The 15,237-nt window shown below is 41.5% G+C and overlaps 1 protein-coding gene across 3 annotated transcripts in view; it reads left to right on the top strand.

Annotated features, from left to right (window-relative positions):
- The window catches only part of SLC20A2 (solute carrier family 20 member 2), a 65,046-nt gene that overhangs the window by 43,231 nt on the left and 6,578 nt on the right, over positions 1 to 15,237 (top strand). For all 3 annotated transcript variants that reach the window (XM_036838800.1, XM_036838798.1, XM_036838799.1), the window contains 2 exons: positions 8,146 to 8,331; positions 9,857 to 9,941. In XM_036838800.1, the coding sequence (XP_036694695.1) occupies positions 8,146 to 8,331; positions 9,857 to 9,941 (271 nt within the window). The remainder of the gene's footprint in view (positions 1 to 8,145; positions 8,332 to 9,856; positions 9,942 to 15,237) is intronic.

The following is a 15,237-nucleotide window of genomic DNA, read 5'->3' as shown; positions in this document are numbered from 1 at the left end:
GTTCATTCAGGAAGAAGTTATCAAGTCTGTACCAGGGCTCAGAGCTGAACCACTTGTAACTTACCCTAACCCTCCTCAGAGCATTCCTTTGCAGTCCTAAGTGGTATCCTTCAAAGACAGGGAATCTGAAGCTCAGAAATGTGACTTTCTTGCCCAGAGTCACACAGCTGGAGAGAAGCGGACTTGGGAGTTGGCTCTTTGTGACTCAGTCTGCAGAGTGGAGGGTGGGCTGAGAGCTACAGAGGCTGTTGAAAGCCCACAGGGAGCCTGGAAGTTGTCACTGTACCCTAACAACAGGAGAAAACTGAATGGACTGAAAAATCAACAATTCTTCTTGGATCCAGAAAAGAGAGGAGGACACAGGACAAACCACTGCCCCCAAGATTGGAGGGACAGACAGATGCAGGGAGCCCTGGAAGAGTGACTCAGGAGTGGAAGCTGCCATGGGAACCAGGGAAACCTGGACTGGAATGATGGACCCTGGAGGCTCAGGGGGGACAAGTAGAGAGTTAGAGGCTCCAGGGGACCCATGGTAGGGGGACCCCATGATATTGTGAGTTTTACGTCCAAGAGCTGTACCAGGTCCTCACAGTGAATATCGGGGAAGAGAAATCCCCTCCTGCTCCTGTCGGGGGAGGGAAAGCATTTGACAGAAGAGAGCAACTGTGTGCTTAACCAGGCCTGCTCCCAGGGGAAACCAGGTCACCAGAGCCCAGCCTGCAGGGGGATTACCACAGCCTAACTGACCTGGGGAGGGGAAATACACTCCAGACTTCCCTCACCTTCCACTTGGGCGAAGGGCAGCACTCACCTCCAGCCATCCTGTCCCACTTAAGGGGGAAGCAAAAACTGGGAAACACTTGTGAAGTTCACAGTCCAGAGGGACAGGCTCACTGAGAGACCGAGACCTCATCAAAGGACTACAGAAGGCTTCTCCATCCCCAGACCTACCACCACATCACTAAAGGCCTATTTACAGCAGTTCCTTCTACCCAGGACATCATGTTTGGTTATCAAGAAAAATTTACAAGGCATACCAAAAGGCAAAAAACACAATTTGAAGAGACAGAGCAAAATTCAGAACCAGACATGGCTGGGATGTTGGAATTATCAGACGAGGAATTTAAAACAGCTACGATCCACATGCTGAGGTCTCTAATGGATAAAGTAGGCATCCATTAGATGAGCAAGGTAAGCAGAGAGAAGGAAATCCTAAGAAAGAACCAAAATGAATACTGGAGATCAAGAACACTGTAACAGAAGTGAAGAATGCCTTTGATGGGCTCATTAGTAGACTGGACATGGCTGAGGAAAGAGTCTCTGAGCTTGAGGATATGTCAATAAAATCCTCAAAAAGCAAAGAGAACAGAGATTGAAAAAATACAGAACAGAATATCCAGACTATCCAGTGGAACAACTACAAAAGGTGTAGCATATGCATGAAGAGAAGACCAGAAGGAGAAGAAAGAGAGAAAGGAACATATGAGATATTTGACTGAGTCACAACAGTGACTGAGAGTTTCTCTAAATTAATGTCAGACACCAAACCACAGATCCAGGAAGCTCAGAGAACACCAAGCAGGATAAATACCAAAAAAAAGTACACCTAGGCACATCATATTCAAACTTCAGAAAATCAAAGATAAAGAAAAAAAACCTGAAAGGAGCCATAGGAAAAAAAACTACCTTACATATAGAGGAACAAAGATAAAAATTATATCTGACTTCCGCTCAACCCTGCAATCAAGAAGAGAGTGGAGTGAAATAAGTTAAGTGTTGAGGGAAAATCCCACCAACCTAGAATTGTGCAGCCTGTGAAGTTATCCTTCAAAAGTGAAATGAAGACTTCAGAAGAAATAAAGACTTTCTCAGACAAACAATAATTGAGGGAATTTGTTGAAAGTTGACCTGCCTTGCAAGAAATGTTAAAAGGAATTCGTTAGAGAGAAGGAAAATCATGTGTGTCAGAAACTCAGATCTACATAAAATAAGGAAGGGCATTGAAGAAGGATTAAGTGATGGTAAAAAACCTTAAATTTTTCTTACTGTTAACTGAGTTAACAGATAAGACTTGGTTCAGAACAATAATACCAACAATGTATTCAATTATATATGTTTATGTATATATTATATACATATATACACATACATAATTTAATATATAAACACATCTTAACAAATTTTTTTTTTGGCTGCTTTGGGTCTTCGTTGCTGCACGCGGACTTTCTCTAGTTGCGGCGAGCGGGCGGCTACTCCTGTTGCGATGCACGGGCTTCTCATTACGGTGGCTTCTCTTGTTGCGGAGCATGGGCTCTAGGCATGCGGGCTTCAGTAGTTGCAGTACGCGGGCTTCAGTAGTTGTGGCTCGTGGGCTCTAGAGTGCAGGCTCAGGAGTTGTGGCGCATGGGCTTAGTCGCTCCGTCGCATGTGGGATCTTCCCGGACCAGGGATCGAACCTGTGTCCCCTGCATTGGCAGGCGGATTCTTAACCACTGCGCCACCAGGGAAGTCCCAACAAATTTTAAAAAATAGAAATGATACAATGTCTGCTCTTAGGCCACAGTTGAATTAAAACTGTGTGTGTGTGTGTATGTGTGCTTATATATGCCTATGTTAGATGAAATGAATGACAGCAATGATACAAGGGATGGGAGGGAGGAACTAGGACTTTTTTTAAATGTTAAGGTAACTGCACTACCTGTAAAGTGGTATAGTTTTGTTTGAAAGTGAATTTGGATTAACTCTAAGTGTATATTGCAAACTCTAGGGCAACCACAAAAAACGTTTGCAAAAGAAGTATAGCCAATATGCTAAGAAAGGAGAGAAAATGGAATCATATAAGATTCTCAATTAGAACAACGGAAGGCAGGACTTCCCTGGTGGTCCAGTGGTTAAGACTCCGCGCTCCCAATACAGGGGGCCCGGGTTCAATCCCTGGTCAGGGAACTAGATCCCACATGCTGCAACTAAAGATCCTGCATGCCGCAACTAAGACCTGGTGCAGCCAAATAAATAAATAATTTTTAAGAAAAAAGTGGCTGACAAAAATAGGAACAAAGAACAAGGGCAACAAATAGAAAATACTAACAGAGTTGGTAGATATTAATCCAACTATATCAGTAATCAGTTTGAATTTCAGTGGTCTGAATGCACCAATTAAAAGACAGAGATTGTCAGAGTGGATCAAAAAATAAGACCCAACTCTATGTTGTCTACAAGAAACCCACTTTAAATATAAAGATGCATATAGGTTAAAAGTAAATGGAAGGAGGAAAATATAGCATGCTAATACTAATAAAAAGAAAGTAGGAATAACTGTATTAATTTCAGACAGAGCAGACATGTACAGATCCAGCAAGCAAAAAATCAGTAAGGACACAGGTGAGCTCAACAAACCATCAGTCCACCGCACATAACTTATATCTGTAGACTCCTTCATCCAAAAACAGCAGACTTTACATTCTTCTCAAGCTCACATGGATCATTCAGCAAGATAGGCCACGTTCTGGGCCATAAAACACACCTTAACACATTTAAAAGAGTAGAACTAATACAGTGTGTGCTCTCAGACTACAGTGGAATTAAACTAGAAATCAATAACAGAAAGGTAACTGGAAAATCCCAAAATATGTGGAGATTAAACAACACACTTCTAAATAACACTTGGATCAAAGAAGGAATATCAAGAGGAATTTTAAAATATTTGAACTAAATGAAAGTGAAAGCACATCAAAATTTGTGGGAAGCAGCAAAAACAGTGCTTAGAAGAAAATTTATAGCATTGAATTCATATATTAGGAAAGAAGGAAGATATAAAATCAGTAAATAATAAATAATAATAATAATAATATAAATAATAATAAAATCAATCTAAGTTTCCAGCCTAGAAAAATAGGAAAAGAAGAGCAAATTAAATCCAAAGTAAGCAGAAGTAAAGAAATAATAAGAATTAGAGCAGAAATAAATGAAATTGAAGTCAGGAAACTAATAGAGAAAATCAATGAAACAAAAAGCTGGTTCTTTGAAAATATTAATGAAGTTGATAAGCTTCTAGCCAGGCTAACTAAGAGAAAAAGAAAGAACACAAATTACTAATATCAGAAAGGGAAGAGGGACATCACTATAGATCCTATGGACATTAAAAGGATAATACTACAAAATACTATAAAAGCAATACTATGAATAACCAATTTGATAACCTAGGTGAAATGGACCAATTCCTTGAAAGGCAGAACTGCCCAAACTCACACAAGAAGAAATAGACTATCTGATAGGCCTATATCTATTAAGGAAATTGAATCAATAATTAATAACCTTTCAAAACAGAAAGCACCAGGCCCAGATAGGTTCACTGATGAATTCCACCAAATATCTAAGGAAGAAATTATACTTGTCTACAAATTTCTTTCAGAGGATAGAAGCAAAAGGAATACTTCCTAACTCATTCTGTAAGGCCAGCATTACCCTAGTACCAAAACCAGTGAAAGACATTATAAGAAAACTATAGACCTGTATTTCTTATGAACTTCGCTGAAGAAAAAACTCAACAAACTATTAGCAAATTGAATCCAACAATGTATAAAGAGAATTATCCAGCATGACCAAGTGAGCTTTCTCTGAGGTATGCAAGACTGGTTCAACATTCGAAAATTAGTTAATGTAATCCATCATGTCAATAGGCTAAAAAGAAAAAGTCACATGATCATATCAATAGATGCAGAAGAAAGCATTTAACAAAATCCAATACCTATTCGTGATAAAAACTGTCAGTAAACTAGGAATAGAGGGGAACTCCTCAACTTGATAAAAAATACAAAAAAACTACAGCTAATATCATACTTAATGGTGAGAAACTCAAAGCTTTTCCACTAAGATCAGGAACAAGGCATAGATGTCCCCTTTCAGCACTGCTTTTCAAAACTGTACTGAAAGTTCTAGCTAATGCACTAGGACAAGAAAGGGAAATAAACGTATACAGATTAGGAAAGAAGAAATAAAACTGTCTTTGTTTGAAGATGACATGACCATCTATGTAGAAAATCTGAAAGAACTGACCAAAAAGAAAAACTCCTGGAACTAATAAGCAATTATAACAAGGACGCAGGATACAAGGTTAATATACAAAAATCAATCACTTCCTACATATTAGCAGAGAACAGGTGGAGTTTGAAATTAAAAAACACAATAGTACCATGTACACTGGCACCTTGAAATACTTAGGGATAAATCTAACAAAATGTGTACAGGATCTATATGCGGAAAACTGTAAAACTGATGGATGAAATCAAAGAATGGAATAAATGGAGAGATTTTCCATGTTCAAGGATAAGAAGACTCAATATTGCCAAGATGTCAGTTCTTCACATCTTGATCTATAGATTCAATGCAATCCCAGTCAAAACCTCAGAAAGTTATTTTATGGATACTGATAAACTGATTCTAAAATTTATATGGAGAGGCAAAAAACCCAGAATAGCCAACGCAAAATTGAAGGAGAACAAACTTGAAGGACTGATACTACCTGACTTCAAGCTTGCTAGTAAAGCTGCAGTAACAAGACAGCATGGTACTGGTGAAAGAATAGATAAATCAATGAAACAGAATAGAGAGCCCAGAAATAGACCCACATAAGTATGACAGTCAACTGATCTGACAACACCAAGTGCTGGCTGGATGTGAAGCAACAGGAACTCTCATTCATTTCTGGTGAGAATACAAATGGTACAGCTGCTTTGGAAGACAGTGGGACAGTTTCTTACAAAACTAAACATACTCTTATTATACCATCCAGTAGTCGTGCTCCTTGGTATTTATCTTAATAATCTTATATCCACACACAAACCTGTACATGGTTGTTTATAGCAGCTTTACTCAAAATTGCCAAAACATAGAAGCAACCAAGATGTCCTTCAATAGGTGGATTGATAAAAACTGGTACATTTACACAATGCTATTCAGCACTAAAAAGAAATGAGTTATCAAGCCATGAAATTACATGCAGGAACCTTAAATGCATATTACTGAATGAAAGAAGCCAATATGAAAAGCTGCATACTGTATGATTCCAACTATATGACTTTCTGGAAAAGGCAAAACTATGGAGACAGATCAGGGGTTGGGGTGGGGAGGAGGGATGAATAGGTAGAGCACAGAGGATTTTTAGGGCAGTGAAAATTCTCTGTATGATACCCTAATGATGGATACATGTCATTTATTATACATTTGTCTAAACCCATAGAATGTACAACACCAAGAGTGAACGCTACTGTAAACTATGGGCTTCAGATGATTCTGATGTGTCAGTGTGGGTTCATCAGTTGTAACAGATGTTCCACTCTGGTGGGATGTTGATGATGGAGAGGCTATGCATGTGTGGACCAGAGGGTATATGGGAGATCTCTGTACCTTCCCCTCAGTTTTGCTATGAATCTTAAACTTCTCTAAAGAAATAAAGTCTTAATTTAAAAAAGAAAAAAAGCTGTGGCATCCCCCCCAAAAAGTCAGTGCATGCCTGCCAAGAGCCTGAGTGATGATGGGGGGTCTGGGGGGAGGGGTAAGCACCTGAGTGAGTCCTCAGCTCACATCCCAGTTCTGCTTCCTGCTAGTGACATGACTTTGGCATCAGTTTTCTCATCAGTAAAATGGGAGTGACAATAGCCAGTTTAAGGGGTGGGCCTGAGAACTAATGATTAACAGTAATGTTTGTGATCCCATAGTGGGGAGGCTGGCACAGCTGCCCCAAATTGGTAGCTAATGTTAGTAGCTGTGCTGGCAGTGAAAATGGAAAGAAATAGAGAAAGAAAGGAAGAAAAAAAAGAACTTGTGTCCACTTCTTGTGATTTTTCAGTACTTTAAAAAAATTAGGGACTTCCCTGGTGGCGCAGTGGTTAAGAATCCACCTGCCAATGCAGGGGACACGGGTTCGAGCCCTGGTCTGGGAAGATCCCACATGCCGCAGAGCAACTAAGCCCTTGCGCCACAACTACTGAGCCTGCTCCCTAGAGCCCGCGAGCCACAACTACTGACCCTGCATGCCACGACTACTAAAGCCCGTGCGTCCTAGAGCCCACATGCCGCAGCTACTGAAGCCCGTGCGCCTAGAGCCCATGCTCCGCAACAAGGGAAGCCACTGCAATGAGAAGCCCGCACACTGCAACAAAAAGTAGCCCCTGCTCACCACAACTAGGGAAAGCCCGTGCACAGCAACGAAGACCCAACACAGCCACACACACACACAAAAATTAACAAATCACACAACCATTAAGATGGCTACTCTAAAAACAAAATAAGTGTTGGCAAGGATGTGAGAAATTGGAACTCTCGTGCACTGTTGGTGGGAATGTAAAATGGTGTAACCACTGTGGAAAAGTCTGAAGATTCCTCAAAAAATTAAAAATAGAATTACCATATGACCCAGCAATCCCACTACTGGGCATATACCCAAAAGAATGGAAAGCAGGGTCTCAAAGAGACATTTTCACACCCATGTTCACAGCAGCACTATTCACAATAGCCAAGACATGGAGGCAACCCCAGTGTCCATCAACAGATGAATGGCTAAACAAGATATGGTGTGTGTGTGTGTGTGTGTGTGTATGTATACGCGCACACACACACACACACACACACACAGTGGAATATTCCACCTTAAAAAGGACGGAAATTCTGTTATATGCTACAACATGGATGAATCTTGAAGGCATTATGCTAAGTGAAATAAACTAGCCACAAAAAGACAAATACCGTATGCTTGCACTTACGGAGAAACCTTGCAGAGCTACTCCAACTCAGAGACGAAGTTAAACGGTTGTTACCGGGGGTGGGGCAGGGGCAAAGGGAATTCTTATTTAATGAGTACAGAGTTTCAGATTTCCACGATGCAAAGTTCTGGAGGCCTGTGTCACAACAGTGTGAATATCCTTCACACTACTGAACTGTACACTTAAAAATAGTCAAGATGGTAAACTTTGTTTTTTTAAACCACAACGAAAAAAGTTACTAAATCATTTTTATCACCTGTAGATTACATAGGCAAGCCACAAATGCGACAGACGGGCTGTTCTCAAGAAGTCCCTGCATGTCATGTACAGCATTATCTGTATGCATGTACGATGTTTGTACAATTAACCTCTTTTTTCCTCCCAGTAATGCCATTGGTCCCCTGGTAGCTCTGTGGCTGATTTATGAACAAGGTGCGGTCCTACAAGAAGCAGTGACTCCCGTCTGGCTGCTGTTTTACGGAGGGGTTGGAATTTGTACAGGCCTCTGGGTTTGGGGGAGAAGAGTGATACAGACCATGGGGAAGGACCTCACCCCCATCACGCCGTCCAGGTAAGCCGCCGGGGCGGCGCGGAGTGGGTGTGTCTGGACGTGCCAGCGTGGCTCTCTGCACAGCCGGGTCTGCAGTGGGGTCCCCATGCACCATCCTCACCCGTCACCCTCATGCACTGCTCAGCCCCCGTCCACGGTGGCATGGAGGTGAGGGCGGGAGTGGGCGGGATGGAAAGAGAAAAAGCGAATCCACCTGCAGCCACGCCCACACCCGTTCCCCTCCCACACTCCCACTGCCCTTACCCCGCCTGAGGTCCAGAGAGAGGTGGGGAGGGAGAGAAGGGTTCTTGGGCCTGCCTTTCCCGAAAATCCTCCACTCACCAGCTCCACCTGCTGGCTGGAAGCAACTGTCCCCTGCTGCCCTTCAAGGTTTACTCTACATCCTTTGCTTCCTGGGCTAAGCCGGCAGGAGGGGTGCCCATGCCCTGGGGGTGGGGTTTGGAGACTCCCACGTGGTTTCCTATGGTCCTTCTACTGTGTATCCTCTAGAGCAGGGGTTCCCAACCCCTGGTCCGCAGACCGGCAGCGGTCCGCGGCCTGTTAGGGACCAGGCCACACAGCAAGAGGTGAGCGGCAGATGAGGGCGAGCCAACCACTGAAGCTTCATATGCCGCTCCCCATCGCTCCCCCTGGCTCGCATTACCGCCTGAACCATTCCCCCCCTCGCTCGCATTACCGCCTGAACCATCCCCCCCTCGCTCGCATTACCGCCTGAACCATCCCCCCCTCGCTCTCATTATCGCCTGAACCAACCTCCCCATCGTTTGCATTACCGCCTGAACCATTCCACCCCATCGCTGCCATTACCGCCTGAACCAACCTCCCCATCGTTTGCATTACCGCCTGAACCATTCCACCCCATCGCTGCCATTACCGCCTGAACCAACCTCCCCATCGTTTGCATTATCGCCTGAACCATCCCCCCCACCCCTCGCTCTCATCACCGCCTGAACCATCCCCCTGTGGAAAAACTGTCTTGCACCAAACCGGACCCTGGTGCCAAAAAGGTTGGGGACCACTGCTTTAGAGCTATTGGTTAAATAACAAATTCACAGGAGAACTTTCCAAATACAACTAAAACTTGAAACTACCTATTGTAAGAGATCTTTTCCCCCTTGAAAGTCATTTTAATGAAAGATTCTCTTATAAGATTGATTTGAAGAAAAATTAGTGATCTGAGAAAAAATTCACTCCTTTATGATACGTACATGTTTTAAAAATGAGAGCGTAGTTTTCCTTGCGCCACTTTAGACGTGACAATTCACCGTCTTCGGCTCAGCAGGAATTTCTGACCCAGCTCCTACAGGGTGTGGTTTTTGAAAACATACCGGGAAAACGAGGCTCCTTAGGGCCACAAGCAGCCTCACGCCAAGCGTTGGTGCCACGTTGCCGCCATGCCGCCGTCCCTGGTTCTGCTGATGCCCTGGGGCGCGGTCCACCCAAGGAGCGTCCTGGTGAAGCCTGGGCACCCGGGGCCGGCGAGCCACCGGCGGCGCCCGTGACGCGTCCCCTGTCTCCTCTGCAGCGGCTTCACCATCGAGCTGGCCTCGGCGTTCACCGTGGTCACCGCCTCCAACGTCGGGCTGCCCGTCAGCACCACGCACTGCAAGGTAGGCCGGCGCCCGCGCGTCCTGCCCGGTCACCCGGGGCCGAGGGGAGCTGGGGCAGCGCTCGGCACGCGGTCGGTGGAAGAGTCACGGCGGGGTCTCCCGGGGGCGTTTGCCTTCTCAGACAGCCCTTCCTGCCGGCAGCGGTTCGGGTCGCCTCCCGTCCCGCAGACCTGGCCGCTCCACGCGTGCCCGGCGGGAGCTCGCCCTCCTTCCACATGGCCTGGTTCTCTCGTTGTTTCCACGGTGGGTTTTGCATTGAGGTTGCGCGTCCACGAACCATGTTTGTAGGCCCAGGGGCCCAGGAGTTGACAGGGGGACAGACGTAGGCAGAAATCGTTTCCATGGAGTCGTAAGACACGGTTGTATCAGTTCTTTTTTCTTCTATAAGGTGGTCGAAGCGATTCAATTGCCTTCAAGTCAATTCCGGATGATATTAACCACTGTCATGTGCTCTAGAACTCAGTGGGAGAGGGAACTCCTTGTCTAGTCCTGGCCTGTTGGAGCCACAAGGAACCTTAAAGATGAAGGAAGAGGAAACAGGCCCCGCGAGTTTCAGGGAGTTACCCAAGGATCCCCAGGGTGGGCCGGGGCTGGAACCCAGGCCTCGTAACCCAGGGCTGCCCAGTACCTGGAAGAATTCTAAAATATCTGCAGTGGGCCCCCTGTATACAAATATACCCACCAAGAACTTCAACAAAGCAAAAGCGACTTGCAGATTTTCCTAGGTTCGTAGATTCCTGTCATTCAAGAAAAGCTTGTTTGTTCCCACTCTGGGCACCAAGCGTACTGCAGTGACCAAGACAGCGATGGGCTCTCCATTTACACACAGCCTGAAAACTCCAACCAGTGTGTCTATAAACAAGCACTGCTAAATGTGAAAGGCTTATAAAAGAAGAATGAAATCATGCTGTTTGCAGCAACATGGATGGACCTAGAAATGATCATACTCGGTGAAGTAAGTCAGACAGAGAAAGACAAATATCATATGATATCACTTATATGTGGAATCTAGAAAATGATACAAATGCTCTCATTTACAAATCAGGTACAGACTCACAGACATAAAAAACAAACTATGGTTACCAAAGGGGTAACAGAGGAAGAGGGATAAATTAGGGGTATGGGATTAACAGATACACACTGCTATATGTAAAATAGATAAACAACGAGGACTTACTGTATAGCACAGGGAACTATACTCAATATCTTGTAATAACCTATAATGGAAAAGAATCTGAAAATATATATATATGGCTGAATAATTTTACTGTACACCCGAAACTAATACAGCATTGTAAATCAATTATACTTCAATTAAAAAAATAAGTACAAATAGGACCACTAGCCTCTAGGTTTCAGTTTCTAATCTGGAAGATGAAAGGGCTACCTTAGATGACTCGTAATATCGATGCTGTCTGGTTCCCCTACTTCTCAGTAGTCCTGTTGCTGTTACTGCCTGGTGATGGACTTAATCTGGAAACACACTCAACTTATTAAGAGGCAAGTGGGAACGCAGCAAAGAATACCACCTTATATCAACAAAAGACCTCATCAGTAGTGAAGACATGGGACCCTGGGCCCCTTGTGATCCAAATAACATAACAACTAAAAACATAAGGCAAAAGCTGTTAGAACTCAGAAATTAATGTGTCCAAGTCTGTGACAAATGAAGAAGACAGAAGTACTTAGGAATATAAAGAATTTGAATAGATTTATAACAGTATAATTAATAAATATATATCAAATTTTTATGCCTTCTTGTCAAGTATCATGAAACGTTTATAAAAATTTGTCATAAATTCAGAAGACCACGATAAAAATCACAACTAAATTTATAAAATAAGAACAGGTATTCTACAGAATCTCTAATCCCAAATAAATTAAACTAAAAATATATGTTGAAAAAAGGAAGTATCCCCTTGGACATTTTTAAATGCTCTTTTTAAGTAACAGTTGAATCAAGGAGTTTAAAAATTATAATCATAGCTTTCTTGGAAAAGAGAAAAAAAATAATTTTGTGTCCATGTGTGTATACATAGCAAACTTATGCTCAGATAAAAATTCATATATTTACATGCTTTAATGGAGCAAAGGGAAAATAAAAGAACCAAACATTCCAATTAGTATTTTATAAAAAGTTCAGAACAACAAAAATTCTCGGGAAACAGCAAGAAGGATATAAAAGCAAAATAAATTTAAAAACACAACTAGTGAAGGAAAAGGGGAGAGGAAAGTGTTTACTAATAAAATAACATCAAATTCTTAGAAAAGGAAGGGAGGGGAATTAAGTTAGAAAGGAGAAAGTCATCATAACAGATTTGGGAGAGAATTAGTAAATATAAAACCATATAGCTGTATGCTAAGGATTTGAAAACCTCTGTAAAATGAATTATTTTTTGCAAAAATATACGTGACAAATAGATGTGACACAAAAAGTAGAAAAAAAGTGGAAAACCTGACCAGAGCAATAGGAAGAAATTAAGGAAGTTCTCCAAAAACAATTCTTCTCACCTGAAAAGTCAAAAAGGAGGACACTGCTGACTCCAGTTGTAGATGGATTCACTGGCTAATCTTTTCCATCTTAAAAGAATAGATAATTCTCACATTATATGAACTTTCCATAATATAGGAGAAAAAAACAAAACAGGAGACTCTCCAGTTTGGTCTATAAAACATATACTGAATAACCCTAATACCGAAACCTGATTAAAAACATCACAAACAATGAAAGCTGTGTTTACATATGAACGTTGATTTTAAAACTTTAAGATGCTAGTAAATGACATCAACAATATCATGAAGGAACATTTCAGCAGGACCACACTGATCTTCTGGATTATCAGAATCAGGCTCTGAACAGGGCAGGGCTGGCCCCTCACAGGGCTCAACAAATGGGTGTTTACAGACATCTTCAATATCACACGGCTCAGCGATCCATTAGAAAACAACGTACGGTCATCTGTTGAAATACATGCCAAAGAGACATTTGAAAACCCTAGTGAAGTGAATGATGTACATGAAAGAGGCACAAAGCTTTGCTCAGAGGTAGAAGAAAACCTGAATGTGAGACACACTGTGTCGTTGGGTTGGGAAAGTCCTCAAACACTAGCCCAACCAAATTTTTCTCATAACTTTCCGAAATAAGGCTAAAGTTAATTTGGTGGGTTAAATTAGCAAGAATACAAAATGATCTACAAAGAAAAGCGCTGAAGAGGGAGTAGCCTCACCACATAGGAAGTCTGTTGTAAGGAAACAGGAGGCAGGAGGGTGGGGGGGGGGGGAAGGAGGGCTGACGGGCAGAGAGTTTCAGTTTGGGATGACAAAAAGTTCTGCAGATAAATGGTGGTGATGGCTGCCAAACAATGAGGATCTATATGCCACTTAATTGTACACTTAAAAATTGTTAAAATGATAAATTTTGCATTATGTATTTTACCACAATAATAAAAAAATTGGATACTTGTATAAAAAAGTAGATAGACCAGAGATAGAACCTAGTATATATGAGCATATAGTTTGGGGCAGGAAAATTTTAACCAATAAGTGAAGTTGAGTAACTGGCTATCACCCTAGAAAAATAAAAGTAGACCCACAGTTCTCAAAATACCTGAACATATATCTGATGGCTTGATGTTTTTAAACTATTTTAAAATTTAGAATAAAATAGAATTTTATTTTAGAAAATTTAAAATAAATGAGAATTAAATATTCAAGCTAAGGATAAATCACAGAAGAAAAGCGTAGCATGTTACATTGCATGAAATTAGAAACTTAAAAGTGAAAGCAAAATACTGGATTGAGAAAGTATTTGCATTAAATATCAGAGTTAATATTTATTTAAACACCACATAAACAAATAAGAGACACATTTAGATTCCAATATGTAAATGGGCAAAATACATGAAGAGACTTTTCTTATGTTATCATGATGTTATTTTAGCTGGCGTTTATTAAATTGAATTATAGTTGACTTACAATATAGTAGTTCCAGGTGCACAACATAGTAATTTGATATTTTTATAGATGATACTCCATACAAAGTTATTGTAAAATACTGATTATATTCCCTGTGCTGTATATTACACCCTTATAACTTATTTATTTTATACCTAGTGGTTTGTACCTTTTAATCCCCTTCATCTATCTTACCCTTCTCCCTACCCCTGTCCCTTCTGGTAACTACTAGTTTGCTCTCCGATTCTGTGAGTCTCTTTCTGTTTTGTTATATTTATTTGTTTTATTTTTTAGATTCCACATATAAGTAAAAACATACAGTATTTGTGTCTCTCTGACTTATGTCACTTAGCATAACACCCTCCAGATTCATCCATGTTGTTGCACATGGCAGCGTTTCATTCCTTTTTATGGCTGAGTAATATTCCCTTGTGCCACAGTACTTCTCCTTTATCCATTCATCTGTTGATGGACACTTAGGTTGCTTCCATATCTTGGCTCTTGTATGTAAATAATGTTGCTGTGAATATTGGGTGCACGTATCTTTTCAAGTTAGTGTTTTCATTTTCTTCAGAGAAATACCCATGAGTGGAATTGCTGGATTATATAGTAGTTCTATTTCCAATTTTTTAAGGAACTGCCATACTGGTTTCCGTAGTGGCTGCATCAGTTTACATTTCCACCAACAGTGTACCAGTGATTCCCTTTTCTCCACATCCTTGCCAACATTTGTTATTTGTGGTCTTTTTGATGATAGCCATTCTGACAGGTGTGAGGTGATGTCTCATTGTGGTTTTGATTTGCATTTCCCGGATGATTAGTGACGTCGAGCAGCTTTTCATGTGCCTGCTGGCCATCTATACGTCTTTTTGAAAAAACACCTGTTTAGGTCCTCTGCCCATTTTTTAATTGGGTTGTTTCTTTTTTTATATTGAGTTGTATGAATTGTTTATATATTTGGATATTCCCCCCTTATTGGACATATCATTTGCAAATATCTTCTCCCATTAAGTAGGTTGCCTTTTCATTTTGTTGATGGTTTCCTTCACTGTGCAAAAGCTTTTTAGTTTGATTAGGTCCTGTTTGTTTATTTTTGCTTTTGTTTCCCTTGCCTGAGGAGACATATCCAAAAAAATATTGCTAAGACCAATGTCAAAGACCGTACTGCCTTTGTTTTCTTCTAGGAGTTTTATGGCATCAGGTCTTGCATTTAGGTCTTTAACCCATTTTGAGTTTTTGTATATGGTGTGAGAAGATGTTCTAATTTCATTATTTTACATGTAGCTGTCCAGTTTTCCAAGCACCACTTATTGAAGAGATTGTTTTTTCCCCATTGTATATT

This window comes from Balaenoptera musculus, chromosome 21 (assembly GCF_009873245.2).
Source record: "Balaenoptera musculus isolate JJ_BM4_2016_0621 chromosome 21, mBalMus1.pri.v3, whole genome shotgun sequence".
Lineage (NCBI taxonomy): Eukaryota > Metazoa > Chordata > Mammalia > Artiodactyla > Balaenopteridae > Balaenoptera > Balaenoptera musculus.
This window is presented reverse-complemented; position numbering and strand designations above follow the sequence as displayed.